Source organism: Charadrius vociferus, unplaced genomic scaffold (genome assembly GCF_000708025.1).
Source record: "Charadrius vociferus isolate BGI_N301 unplaced genomic scaffold, ASM70802v2 scaffold756, whole genome shotgun sequence".
NCBI classification, from domain to species: Eukaryota; Metazoa; Chordata; class Aves; order Charadriiformes; family Charadriidae; genus Charadrius; species Charadrius vociferus.
In genome coordinates this window covers 1,029,403-1,041,648 of record NW_009648877.1, presented here as the reverse complement: position 1 = coordinate 1,041,648, position 12,246 = coordinate 1,029,403, and the positions used below count along the sequence as shown (strand labels likewise).

The 12,246-nt window shown below is 43.8% G+C and overlaps 1 protein-coding gene across 1 annotated transcript in view; it reads right to left on the bottom strand.

Moving 5' to 3' along the window:
- The window catches only part of FAM180A (family with sequence similarity 180, member A), a 26,328-nt gene extending 14,778 nt beyond the window's left edge, over positions 1–11,550 (bottom strand). Inside the window, exon 1 of the mRNA XM_009887063.1 lies at positions 11,371–11,550. Coding sequence (XP_009885365.1) covers positions 11,371–11,446 — 76 coding nt within the window. The 5' untranslated portion in view covers positions 11,447–11,550. The remainder of the gene's footprint in view (positions 1–11,370) is intronic.
- Between the last annotated feature and the right edge of the window lie 696 nt (positions 11,551–12,246).

Here is a 12,246-nt window from a genome sequence, read left to right as displayed (position 1 = left end):
TTCAGCAGTATTCATATAGAGAGTTGTCAGGGGAGATACATTTGCTACTTTGACAGTTTGAGTCTTGTTTGGCAGCATGAATTCAACCAGGAGTGAAAAGCTCGTGGGGCACATCACAGATGGGTCTAAACAGCTAGCTGGACATGATACACACTTCCACCTTTGATCACATAAGTAGAAAGGAGGAAGTGGTATAGAATATATAAGACACGTGATGAGTCGGTTACGTTTCCCTCACTGACAAAATTGTGCAAGTAGAAACTGAGCTCTTTGCCTCAGTGGTGATATTTTGCCTAAGAGTCCCCATGTGTTCCTTTGAAGGATATACATGCACATGTCGTTCAGCTTTGGAGTTCACCTCAGCTGGACCACGCTGGCTGTGAGCAGCATGCACAGAGATTAGGGCCGACATAACCAGACGCGTGCTGGATTGACCGTCTGTGGCACATGCAGTTAGTCATTCAGGGTTTGAAGGGTATCCAGAAATTCCCAGCAAGTGTCCAACAACCCGCTCCCTAAATACACTTTCTGGCTAGAAAAAGAGTGTCTTTCTAGGGAAATACAATTTCTTATGGTGTCCCCAACACTTAGCTATTTACCAGGCAGACTCTTTAAAGTCAGACCTCTTCATCAGCTGGAGCCCACAACATTTTCCTGCTGTGAACATGAGAAATACAGCACCATGGCAAGACAAGCCCCTGATCCATGTGATTGCCAGATTGTGACTGCTTCATCTTTCTCAGTCCCATTGCTAAACATCTAAATCACCCTCTCAGCTCTCTGCATTCCTGGAGGATTCCCTCCATCCACAGCATGCAGCATTGCCCAGACCTCAGCCAAGTGGCTGCTGTCTTCCTTCTGTGCCGCAGGGCTGGTTTTAGGGAGAGACGGGCCACAGTGAGAGACAGGGACCTGGTACGGGAAGGCAGGATGGTTAGATAACTCAGCAAAAACCCTGAGCCAGAAAGCTGGTTTTGGCTGTTCTTGGTGGTTGGCAGAGGACACCTGGTATCTGTAGCCCATTCATCAAAACTGGGATCCTCCAAGCTAAGCTCAGACACCCTGCTGCCCATTCATTTCACCCTGCCTTCTCCCAGGCATCCTGTATGGAAACAGGGCCACATCATCATTATTCTTCAGCTGGAGAGCCCAACATGGCAGTCACATGCTGCCCTTTGCCACTTGAGCCTAACTGGGTCTGACTGTATCTGATTTTTGTTGATTGTATCTGGCTCCTGCTGTGGGACACCCTAGTGCTGAAAAATCTTTGGACACTTTTCTATCCTTGTATCATTGTGAGGACCCAACTGAGGTTTAGACTTGCTAAGTAAAAGTCAAGGTAGGTCAGCCCCTTTGAGCTCTGTTTATTAAAAAGCCTGGTGGTAGAAAGCAACAAAACAAGCAGTACATACATTTTTATCATTAGACTTATTACTTTCCAAAACTCTCTGCCAAATTGGCATGGCAATCCAGAAAACCAGAAGTTGCTGCAACTATGACAAATGAATGGTTTCACTTAACACATGCTGTACTATATTAGGATGTCTACAAGTAGTGTTTAACTGGAAATGGAGTTTGTTCAATGCCAAGCCATGAACAATTGCAGTAAATAAAGATGAAGCATGCCTTAAATGTCTTTTATTTTAGGAGGGGGCTTAAGACACAAACAGTTACCTCAGACATAAAATCTGTGTTTAATAAATAAATTCAATAAACAATTACTATGGGTTTCTTCAGAGCCAGGCATAAACACACACAAAAAAGTAATGTCATGGCTGTGACCATTATGAAAACCACAGAGGAAACTGAGAGCTTGCAGAACTTGATCCATTCTTCCAGGGACTGATAGGTGGAAACAGGACTTGTGCAGCTGTGGCACCATTACTATGACTGGTGTTAACGGGAAAGCTTGACTGGTATTAATGGGAAATGCTGTGGCCCCATAGTCCTGTAAAATGGAAAATTTCTTGCAGCTTTCATGGAATAAAACAGGCTGTTTCTTGGGCAGTCAAAGAGGTTTTTTTCATACCTATATTATTTAGAAAGTTCAAAGGGAGGCAAAAAAAACCACCCCAGAGATGTGCAGAGACCTTGACATATTGCTGATTCAGTAGCAGTAACTTTAACTTTTATACTTTGACTGGTGGTAAACTGCCCAGACTAGTGTATCTCAATATCCTGGTGTGCTGAGTGGCTGGTGAGGACCAGAAGCAAGCACGACTCCTGCTTACATGAGAAAAAGGCAGTGTCAGCTCCAGAGAAATGCAACTATGCCATAAGCCTGAGAAGCAGATGGATAAGATGAAGACCAGCTGCGAGAGATGGACAACTTCTGAAGGGCGGGTCCAAATGGAGATGCATACCATGCTGACAAGGGGGTGAATGCTACCCTAATCTTAAATGTACGGGTGCTTTAAAATTCCCTATCCACATTTATCACATTTTCTCCACGCTTTTCCTTTCTCTTCCTCTTTTCCTCTCATTCATACTTCCATGTGCCATTTTTACCTCCAGTTTTTTCTGTATTCTTTTGCAGCATATCTGCCTTTTGCCTTTGCCTTTGCCTGTCTTATCTCCCTCTCTGTGGTTCAAATAAGCCCTGCCAGACTGGAAATTTTGTCCTCTTTCCAAGACAGAGAAGATATTAGAAGCATTGAATCCCTTTGGGGCATGCCACCACCTGCCAAATAGATGGAGACGATGAAATCCTGGCGTTCTGGCTCGCCGCAGATATCCACATCCAGTCTGGTGCAGCTTACTCTCTTCACAAATAGGCAAAACCTAACCAAAATGTTCTGCTTCCCCAGTGCCGTGCCAAGGGGTGGGGAGTGATGCAGGCACCGCAGAAGACCTTGTGCATTTGGGTCTCCAACACAAGACTACAGTGCAGCATTGCCCTTCCAACGTCCCATTTCCTCTCAAATAACCTCTGAGCTTTGAACATCTTATTTTTCCCTTTCTCAGCAACTTTTTTCAGCTACCCACCTGGCTCCTCCTGAGCGGCAAAAGACTCAGCGAGTTTGGAGCCCGGCTCCTGGCCTGGTGACCTGTTTCACTGTGGCTGGGGAGGAATTTCCAGAGGACGAGTGGTATGCGTGCCGATCTCAGGGGAACTGGGGAGCTGCCAAATCTAACCGGCAAACTGGGCCAGGAAAGGCCCCACATACGCTTTCACCAGAGGAAAGGAATGTTTGTGGAAACTAGGAATAGTGGAACTTATTTAACTCTGCTCCTCTCCTCCTCACATTCTTCTTAGTCTCAAGCCCAGCACTGAGCTCGCCCTGCCACAAGCACTGCGATAGCGAGACGAGAGGAGCCAGGTTACTGCTGCAGCCTGGAGCGCCTCAGGGGGGGATAAAAAGAGTTACAGGCTAAGAGTTAGCCACCGAGTAGGCAAGGGAGCCCTGTGAATTGAGGTGCAGACTCAGGCTAGTTTAATGTCTCTGTGTTGGCAAGTATGCTGTGGGAGATATATGATAAAGCTGCCATAGCAATAGCCAAAAAAAACAGGATTTAAGGGTAATGAGAGACACAGGGACAATAGAGGCATACAGGATCCCTTCTTCTGCTTTCTTTCCCTCCAGTGGGAGAGAAAACCTCATAGATGACTGTACCCTTGGGGACTTTTGTCTGTGTGTTTCCCCACAAGTGTTACTTGCAACTTATCCTCAAGTTGGGTTTTTTTTGTTAATTTTTGTGATGCTTTGGTATGTTTCCTCCTCTGCATCCCGCCATCAGCTATCCATGCAGCTGACCTGCATGAGCTTCACCCGTACCAGTGCCATTTTGCTGAAAACACTTTAAACGACAAATAGCACAAATAACGCATTTGGGGTGGAAGATTTTAACAGTCAGAGTTACTACAGGAAACCAAATTCCACATAAGGAACAAGATTGTGGCCACATTCCTGAGAGTAGCAAAACTCCTGTTGACTTCAGTAGTGCTGGTTTGTGTATTTCAGTGCTTTTACAGTTAAGGCAAGGAGGTGACTGGTTCCCACTTCAAACCAAGACACTTGCACAGCTCCCTGTTTTGCTGCAGCCGGGTCCACGTACTCAGCTGGCTTCTCTGCATCTTGGACGGACTCTGCTCCTTTCAGCAGAGCTACCGGGGTGCAGAGGGAGAGCAAGTGATTTTGCAGAGCCCCGGTTCAAGGTGGGTGCAGGCTGTGCATGCGGGCAAGCACCAGTGTTCCTCTCCAGCACCCCAGGCCAGCCCTATGGGTCCTGCCCTGCTTTGAACCTGATCACAGGCACTGCGTGCAAAGTTAATTGCTCCACCACTCAGTGCTTTACCTCAGCAATTTACATCTTGCCTGTCACTCTTTGAGTAATCAGAGCCTCTGCAGCCTGACGATATTCATTAAGACCTCCTGACTTTCCTTTCAATGACATTGTACCATTCAGTGCTTCTGACAGGATTTCTTTCTGCCTGAGAAGTTGTTATGCTCCTGCAGAATTTGGCATGATCTACCTCAAGAAAACAAGAAAAGCACTTTATGCCTCAGAAACAGAATTTAAAAAAAAATAACTACTATTAACAACTTACAGGACTACATGCACACAGTAATTCTGAAGAGATCCGGGGCAAGTGATTTAATTACTCCATGCGTCGCAATGAAAAGGGATGCTAATGTTTCCTCTCCTTAATTAAACTGAAAATTCTTTGGAGAAGGAAAGATTTATTTTTTTTTTTTACCCTGTGTGTTTGCATAATGCCAAGTACCAGTGCAGTCTCTGGGCCCAGCCGTCGAACACAAAATAATCAGGAGGGGACTTACAGAACGCTCTGCAGCCTTTGGATGTGTGCAGGAGATATTTCATTTGTAACAGCTGGTTCAACTATGGAAGGGAACATGGGCTTAACAGCATGCATTAAGAGAAGTGAGGCAGTTGTTAAAGGTAAGGTGAAGGGAGCTATTTCCATGTGGAAGTGTAAGGAGTGATTTGAACATCAGGATGCGCTTCTGAGCCAGACTTTGGTTGGGACACGAGGACCCTTGTGCTGATCCGGATCCCATGACAGTTCTATGCCTGAGACTGAGGCAAATAGATGGGACACTATGGCATGCAGGAATCCTAAAAAAATGACCAAAGTGGCAGAAAATATCTTACTGACTTGCCAGTCCTCAGTATTGGGATGGAACTGGGATCACTGAGAAGATTCCACTGGTGCCACTTTCAGCTCATAGTTCTCACTTACTCTAACACATGTCAAAGAGAAAACAGCTTTACCTCATGTGTCTTCCTCTTGTTGCTTACCCAGATTTCCTCAAAGTTGTCCAGATCTTTTCCCTTTTAGCTTTTTATTCTGTGAACCTTTTTATGACTGTATGAGCTGCAAGCTTTAGCCATTTTTTGGCTGCTTCCCGTGGTGAAAAGAGCCTCAGAATCACTTAGATCCTTCCTTGCTAACAGCATGGCTGCTTTTATACAGTACGATATCCATCTGTGATCCAAACTAAAATGTGGAAGCTTCTATAATCTATGCTCCCTCTGATCTCGTCACAGGTTAGCATCATTGCCCTAGAAGAGATTATAAACTGATTTTTTTTAAGCATCCTTTGTGTGTCTTTCAGTTTCAGGTATCCACTATGAATTCTGATTCAGGGATCATCCTCCATGCAGGTTAAATTAATTAAGTCTTCCCCTAAAGGAGCATTTAGGGAATCAGGACATGGTAGAAAGGATTTTGATTACAGTTGCAGCCCTACCCTATTGGTTATTTATTCTCTGCAGGTTAAATCCATTCAGAGACTGTTATATTCTAGACACCTTTTGGAACACCGAGCATCTTTCCCAGGTACTAATAACTAATCGCTTTCCAGACCCTTCTCCAATCCTCTCCCTGCACTTCCTGCAATGGCACTTTGTTTAATAGTTTCAGACTGCCACCACAGCTGATGCCCAAGGGATGTGCCACAAGGCATGGGAGGGCTGCATCTGCACTGCGTAGCAAAGCGTAGGGTGGAGATGATCAGAGCCAGAGCAGTGTGACCATATCAGTGTGGCACTGGGTCCAACCAAGTGATCCCTGTTGAAAGGCAGAGCTCATTCCCTTGGGTACGTGCCATGCCCATGGCTATCACCCTACTGGGACACCGGCTAGAGTCCCTGCACTGTCCTGAGACGTGCAAGGCAGGCAGCTTGCCTCTGCCCTGGGTCTGTGATCTCTGCTCCACACACCATTGCACCATGCAAATATCCTAGTTGCCTCCTTAGTTCATTAATTCTCAAATATTTTCCAGACCTGCTTGAAAATATGTTTTTGTCTTTGCTTTCTTCTAATTTCTTAAAGGGCAGAAAATATTCTCCTAATGCCGTCTTCCTACTACTTACAGTGTAGGACAATTTGTTTTATAAGGATCTATTTTTAGATCTATGATGTACATTTATATTCATCTCTTATACAGCTCTTTGCTAAGGAATTCAGGAAGTAAAAACATAGATATTTAAATTTTCTTCTTCGGGTCATCCAGCTGCAAAGCTAATTCCTCTGAATTACAATCCCAGACTGCCTGTCAGGCAGTGTCTCCCTCTCTTTACAGGTACGGTTGCAATATTTGGTGCACCAATAATTTGCATGAGGCAAATAAACCCCCAGACCAGGAGACTCCAGCCTACAAACATGCTTTCCCAGGAAATGATACAGACTTATGGAAGAGACTCAGGGTAGGTGGGAAAAGACTCTGCAGCAGACCAATAAAGCCTTCTGCAGCTCCAGTGAGGTCACTGGAATGGGTCTGACAAGCAGGTAAATTGGGACAGTTGAGGCAATTTTCCAAGTGGTCACATGGGAGCCAGAGAAAAGGGAAATATTGCATTTTCTCCATAAGAAGAAACATTCTTCACACAGCCAGGCTTAGACAGACTTGGCTGTGTTTCATAACATTTCGTATCTTTCAATTTTTTATGCGCACTACATAATTTAAGAACTGGATAACAATCGCTTTAAGGAAATTAAAGGAAGTTAAATAGATGTTGCATTTTAAAAAATTCTTGTAGCCAGTCCAGCTGGTGTAATTTCTTTCTACCCTTGGACCAGACCTTTGGAAACCTTAGCATGTCCAAAATCATAGCATCATAGAATGGTTTAGGTTGGAAGGGACCTTAAAGATCACCTAGTTACACCCCCCCTGCCATGGGCAGGGATACCCCCCACTAGAGCAGGTTGCTCAAAGCCCCATCCAACCTGGCCTTGAACACCTCCAGGGATGGGGCCTCCACAACTTCTCCGGGCAACCTGTTCCAGTGCCTCACCCCCCTCACAGTGAAAAGATTCTTCCTAATATCTGTTCTACATCTACCCTCTAAATAAGCCAAGACCATAACCTGGTATACTCAAGGCCTGCTGGGCATATATGCGTATATGTGTTTGAACATTTGTGTTGTAATGACATGCTGTGTTCAGGCCACATTCCCTTTGCTTGTGCTGTCTAAGCCAAAAATGTTAAACAAATGTTACTGTCAGCGGTGGAATCCCAGAAGTTGCTCAAGAAGGGAGTGCCTGGCTGTAAGGGTGCAATATGAGATGAGGGGAAGAGAGGCAAATAAGGTCGAAAGTTGTTGGGATGCAGTGCACATCCTAATCTCCAAGGAACTCACCCTTTGCCCACACGGCAAGATCTCCAGCAACCTGGTATGCAGCAAATGATCGCAGAGTATAGAATATGTTAAAGCTGCTTCCTTATAAAAGGACTGGCTGGCTTTCTAGCAATAGACAGTCTCTCTTCCTCTTCCACATAGTTCTCCCTCTCCTGGCACTGGAGAGCTGCCAGCCTGCTGTAGCTAAGCCCACAAGCAGAAGCAGCCTGCAAAAGTTGTTCGTGTAGCAGCTGCTCCATCAAACTCACCAACTCAGTCGCCACAACACTAGAGCAAATACTATGAGTTTGCACTGTTGTGGGGAAATCAAGGAGGATAGGCCTGCTGTTCTTCCAAGTGATTCCTTCTGCAGAAAGCCTCTAAGGAGAACAAACTGTTCCCCTGCTGTTAAGGAATAACCATTTGACTTTCATCGAGCACTAGAGACTGGGTGCAAAATAATGCATATGGACCAGACAGATCCAGACGCGACTGTAACACCGCTTTTGAGGTCTGGAAGGCACAGCACAGCCATTCCCCAAAAGCATGAAACCTCAGTGATGCTAACATATCCTTTTCTCACCGATGGGTGAAAAGAGTTTTACCTTCTTATTTTGTGTCTTTCAACGTCTTTTCCAGCCTCCACTGAAGGGTGAACTTACCATTGCAGCTGCTTCCCCACTCTCCAAGAAGCCACAACCACAAGAAATCGTACTGCATCTTCACTCCCTGAGCAACCACGTAGCAAGGATGCTACTGTTTGTGTGCCATGCATTTGAATCAGGAAGCCCTTACAACAAATAAACTACAGCCACCTGAGATGAAATGTGCTAATAAGACTTCTCCGCAGGGAACAGGCAATTCTTATAATGCAGATCTAAAGCTAACTTCTGCTCTCCAATGTATTGGCACTTGTCAGAGCGGTTTGATGAAAGCAACTGAGTGGCAAGCAGTGACACTGTCTCCCATTACCACAGCTGTATGGCTTTTTTATTATTATTATTATTTTTGCTGTCAAAACCAGGATTTGTTCCTTGGTTTCTCCAGCAAAAACATCTCTCAAGATCTGGAATTCTTATTTGGGACCTTCTGAAATTATTATGACCTCACCTCTACCATCACATAGGGAATATCACTGAGGAGAGACCTAACATTACCTTTTCTCCCTAGACAGGTCCTTCACAAAATCTGAGAGAGAAATACCATACAGCTGAGCCTATGAGAGGCTGAAGGAAGCCTGAGATGATGACAAGTAAATTATTTCATCACCAGTCAGGACCTTTATTACTCTGAAGATGTCCATCCTAGGGACCAAGATTTGCCTGTGACTTCTGGACCAATGTCCACAGCTGGATCTAAGCAGGCTGAGGAGTGTGTGAGATTTTTAATGCAAATGGCTGAGGGAATTAAAAAAAAAAAAAAAGCATGCTTAGTTTTCCTGCCAGAATTGCTTTTTTTTCCATTCATCGATGCTTGTAAAAGCAAAGGGAAAAAGGATGTGGCAGTCTGGAGTTCCCACTCACCAGTCAGCTCAAATATGTTCATCTTTCCTCACGTCTGATTTTTTTCTTGAGCCAAAGCTTAAATACGTGGTTACAAGGGCCGGGCATCTAAGGCTGTCCCAGTGCCCCCTAGTGAAAAAACGGTAAAAGCTATACCTTGTTTTATCCAATATTGATTGTTCATTTCTATCGCAAACAACAACTGCTGGTAATTAAAACAGGACCCTTTTTCCTACTGTTTTGTAAACAATCTGGTCTACTAGTCAACATGGAGATGATACGCAGATCTGTCTTTCATTTCCATCAGACCAGATGCTTTGCTTTTCCATTGCAAAATTCAGATGAGGAGTTGGATAAGATGTAAGCCCAGACAAGAGTCAGTTGTCATTTGTGGAGGGAGGGAAGAGCTCTGAGTCTGCAGAAGGGTGTGACATGCCTCAGTACTCAGATTTCCTCTTAGGTTTCCAAGCAATTCAAAAATTAGGACAGTGCTTTGGCCCTCTAGATACTGCAGATTAGGATGGGACTGGTTGGGCTGACACATAGATAGTTTAGGGGAGTAGGGTTCCTCTGAGGTAGCTATTGTTGAAGGAGTCATGCCTCTAAAACTGGAGCCGAATAGTCCCAGCAGCTGTGGAGAAGAAATCTGTTTCCTCCTCAGCAGATGCCTGTATACAATATTTGTGAGAACTGAACTCCTTATCACAAAAGAAAATGAATCTCCTCTTCCCTCTGAAGTCTCAAAAAACAAGTCTAGAGCTTCGAGCTTGAAAACAATCTGCTTTCCCAAAAGGCATAATAGAGGTCTGATGTTTTCCTTTAAATATTAATGGTGATTAAAATTGGACTTTAATAGTTGCATGAATTCCTTTTAAGGTTGTGTTGTTGTTGTTTTGTTAAAATTAGTGTGTTAGCAAAAGTGAAGAGCATCCTTAAATTGCATAGTGATTATTCCATGGAAACGAACCCCTTTCTTTTTGCTTTTTTCCATTTCATAGGTAAGGTGACCTCGTTCTTCCAAAAAGTAGGGTTGGTTTTTTTCATATATGCAGATCTAGTACTGACTTCCTCACCTTTTTATGTGTCATGCCTGGAAAGACAAACACTTACCTACAGAATTAAGGGACTTTATGATACAATTGGTTTCATTACCTCTGTTACACAGTAAGAGAAAAGTAAGGTCAGGCAGGCACAATGCCTCATCCAGTATTATCCAAAAGGCTGAAGGAAAAGCTGGGGAAAGAACCTGCCACTCTGAGTCCCCAGTCAATGCCCTGTATGTGAGCCCCCATTAACTGTAAGGAACAATTAAGCATTCATACAGCCTTAGCAGAATTGCATAGCCCTTTATTGCTTCATTCAGCTGTTGCCTCCCCTACAAAATCAAAACAACCCCCAAATAGCAGACTAGAAAGGAACCGGCTGTAATGAGGAAGACATGGGAGACTGGGATGGGGACGGGGGCAGCTGAATGCTTGATTTTTTAACAGACTCTGGTCCCTTTAAATATCTGCGAATTTCAATATCAGAACCAAAGAAATCTTTTGGGAGGTGTTTCCTTTCTCCACTTCCAGCAGCTACCGAATTCATGCCAAATACCAGAGGAAAGAATAGAACGAAAAAGGGAAAGGACATCATCACTAGCTTTTAAGCAAGCATCTTCTATGCAATCCAATAGTCCCAAACCATTTCATATGTTACTGTCACACACTTGAATGCAAATATGTCACAACTATATATTGTTATATTGGCAGCTGAAGCCTGATAACATCACAGGTAGCTTTCTCTGTGCTGTACGTGCTAGGCTGTCAGGGTAGGGTCCGTAGGCGTTTCATAGGCACCTTACAAAACCCAGGCTTCGTTCTGTTTACTATTACCGGGAATCTGCTTGGTGGAGCAGAAGGATATGCCACCTGTGACTGCAAAGGATTTTGCTTTAAGGTTTCCTGATCGGTAATTTTTATTAATGTGGGAGAAAAAGGAGAAGGAGAGAGAAAGGAAAAAGTGAGAAAAGAGTGTAGTTTTGTTTCTTGGGATATTTTTAATATATATTTGTATTATAATAGAATACATATATAATTTTACCTTTCTGTAATTTGTGTATTTTTCTATTAGTCTATATAATTATTTAGCTGAACTCCTGTTTAATGCAGAAAAAGAATTCCAGAGTTGGGAGGGACAAATTGTATACATATGTACATATATGTATAATGGAACATAATTTCAGACCAAATCTACAAACTCAAAGTTTTCTCTTAAAAAATTTTTCATGTTTAAATCTTACCTCTGCTCCATCTGTGGGTCACAGTGGCATGAGCACTGTAATAGAACAGCAGCAGCAGCAAAGTCTTCCAAAGCATCCTTCTCTTTAAAATAAGTATGTCTAGCTGTATATTAGCTTTTCAGTTTCCTACCTCCTTTCTTTTCAGGAATAAATAAATAAATGGCTTTTCCTCTCCCCCTCCCCCTTTGAAGGAGAACCTGTCTGTTCTTCTGAGTACAGCTGAAGCCAGTGTGCAGCTCTTCTCCCAAACCAAGTCTCCTCGGGATCAGGAAACTTACTTTCACAGACAGACTTTGTTTTTATCCACATCTGGAATGACTCATGGTGCATGTGAGTTTGCTGGCAGCTGTGCGAATAAATATCATTACATTTTTGTAGTTGAGTTTCATTTGTTATATGGGCCAATTGGAATTTATTTTTGTCCAATAGACAGCCACAAGTAACTTCATTAAAGGACACTCTTGAATCCTAGCTCTGTTGCTACTCCTCAGTAACGCAGTGGGCTATACGCTAACCCATGTCTAAGGCGAAAGTCTCCTCTGGAATGATATACAGCTGCTCTTGGATGCTTAAGTCAGGGAGTGGGGCATGTGCTCTGCAAGAACATTTTGCTACTGTGATTCATATAATCACTCCTTTATTAAGAACATATAATGCCGCGCTCAGACTTCGGTTCTGCAAGACAAGTCCTGGCCTTTTCCTCCATTTGGCCAGTGCGGAGAACAGGAAGGTCCAAATCCTTAACTGGCTCTCTTCAACGGTACTATGTGGAACACTAAGCCATCCTAAGGACAATCTACAATAGCCAGGCTGAGTGTGGAGCGGTGATGCTGTACAAAAAGGCTACTGATAGGCATCTCCTTACTGGCACTGGCC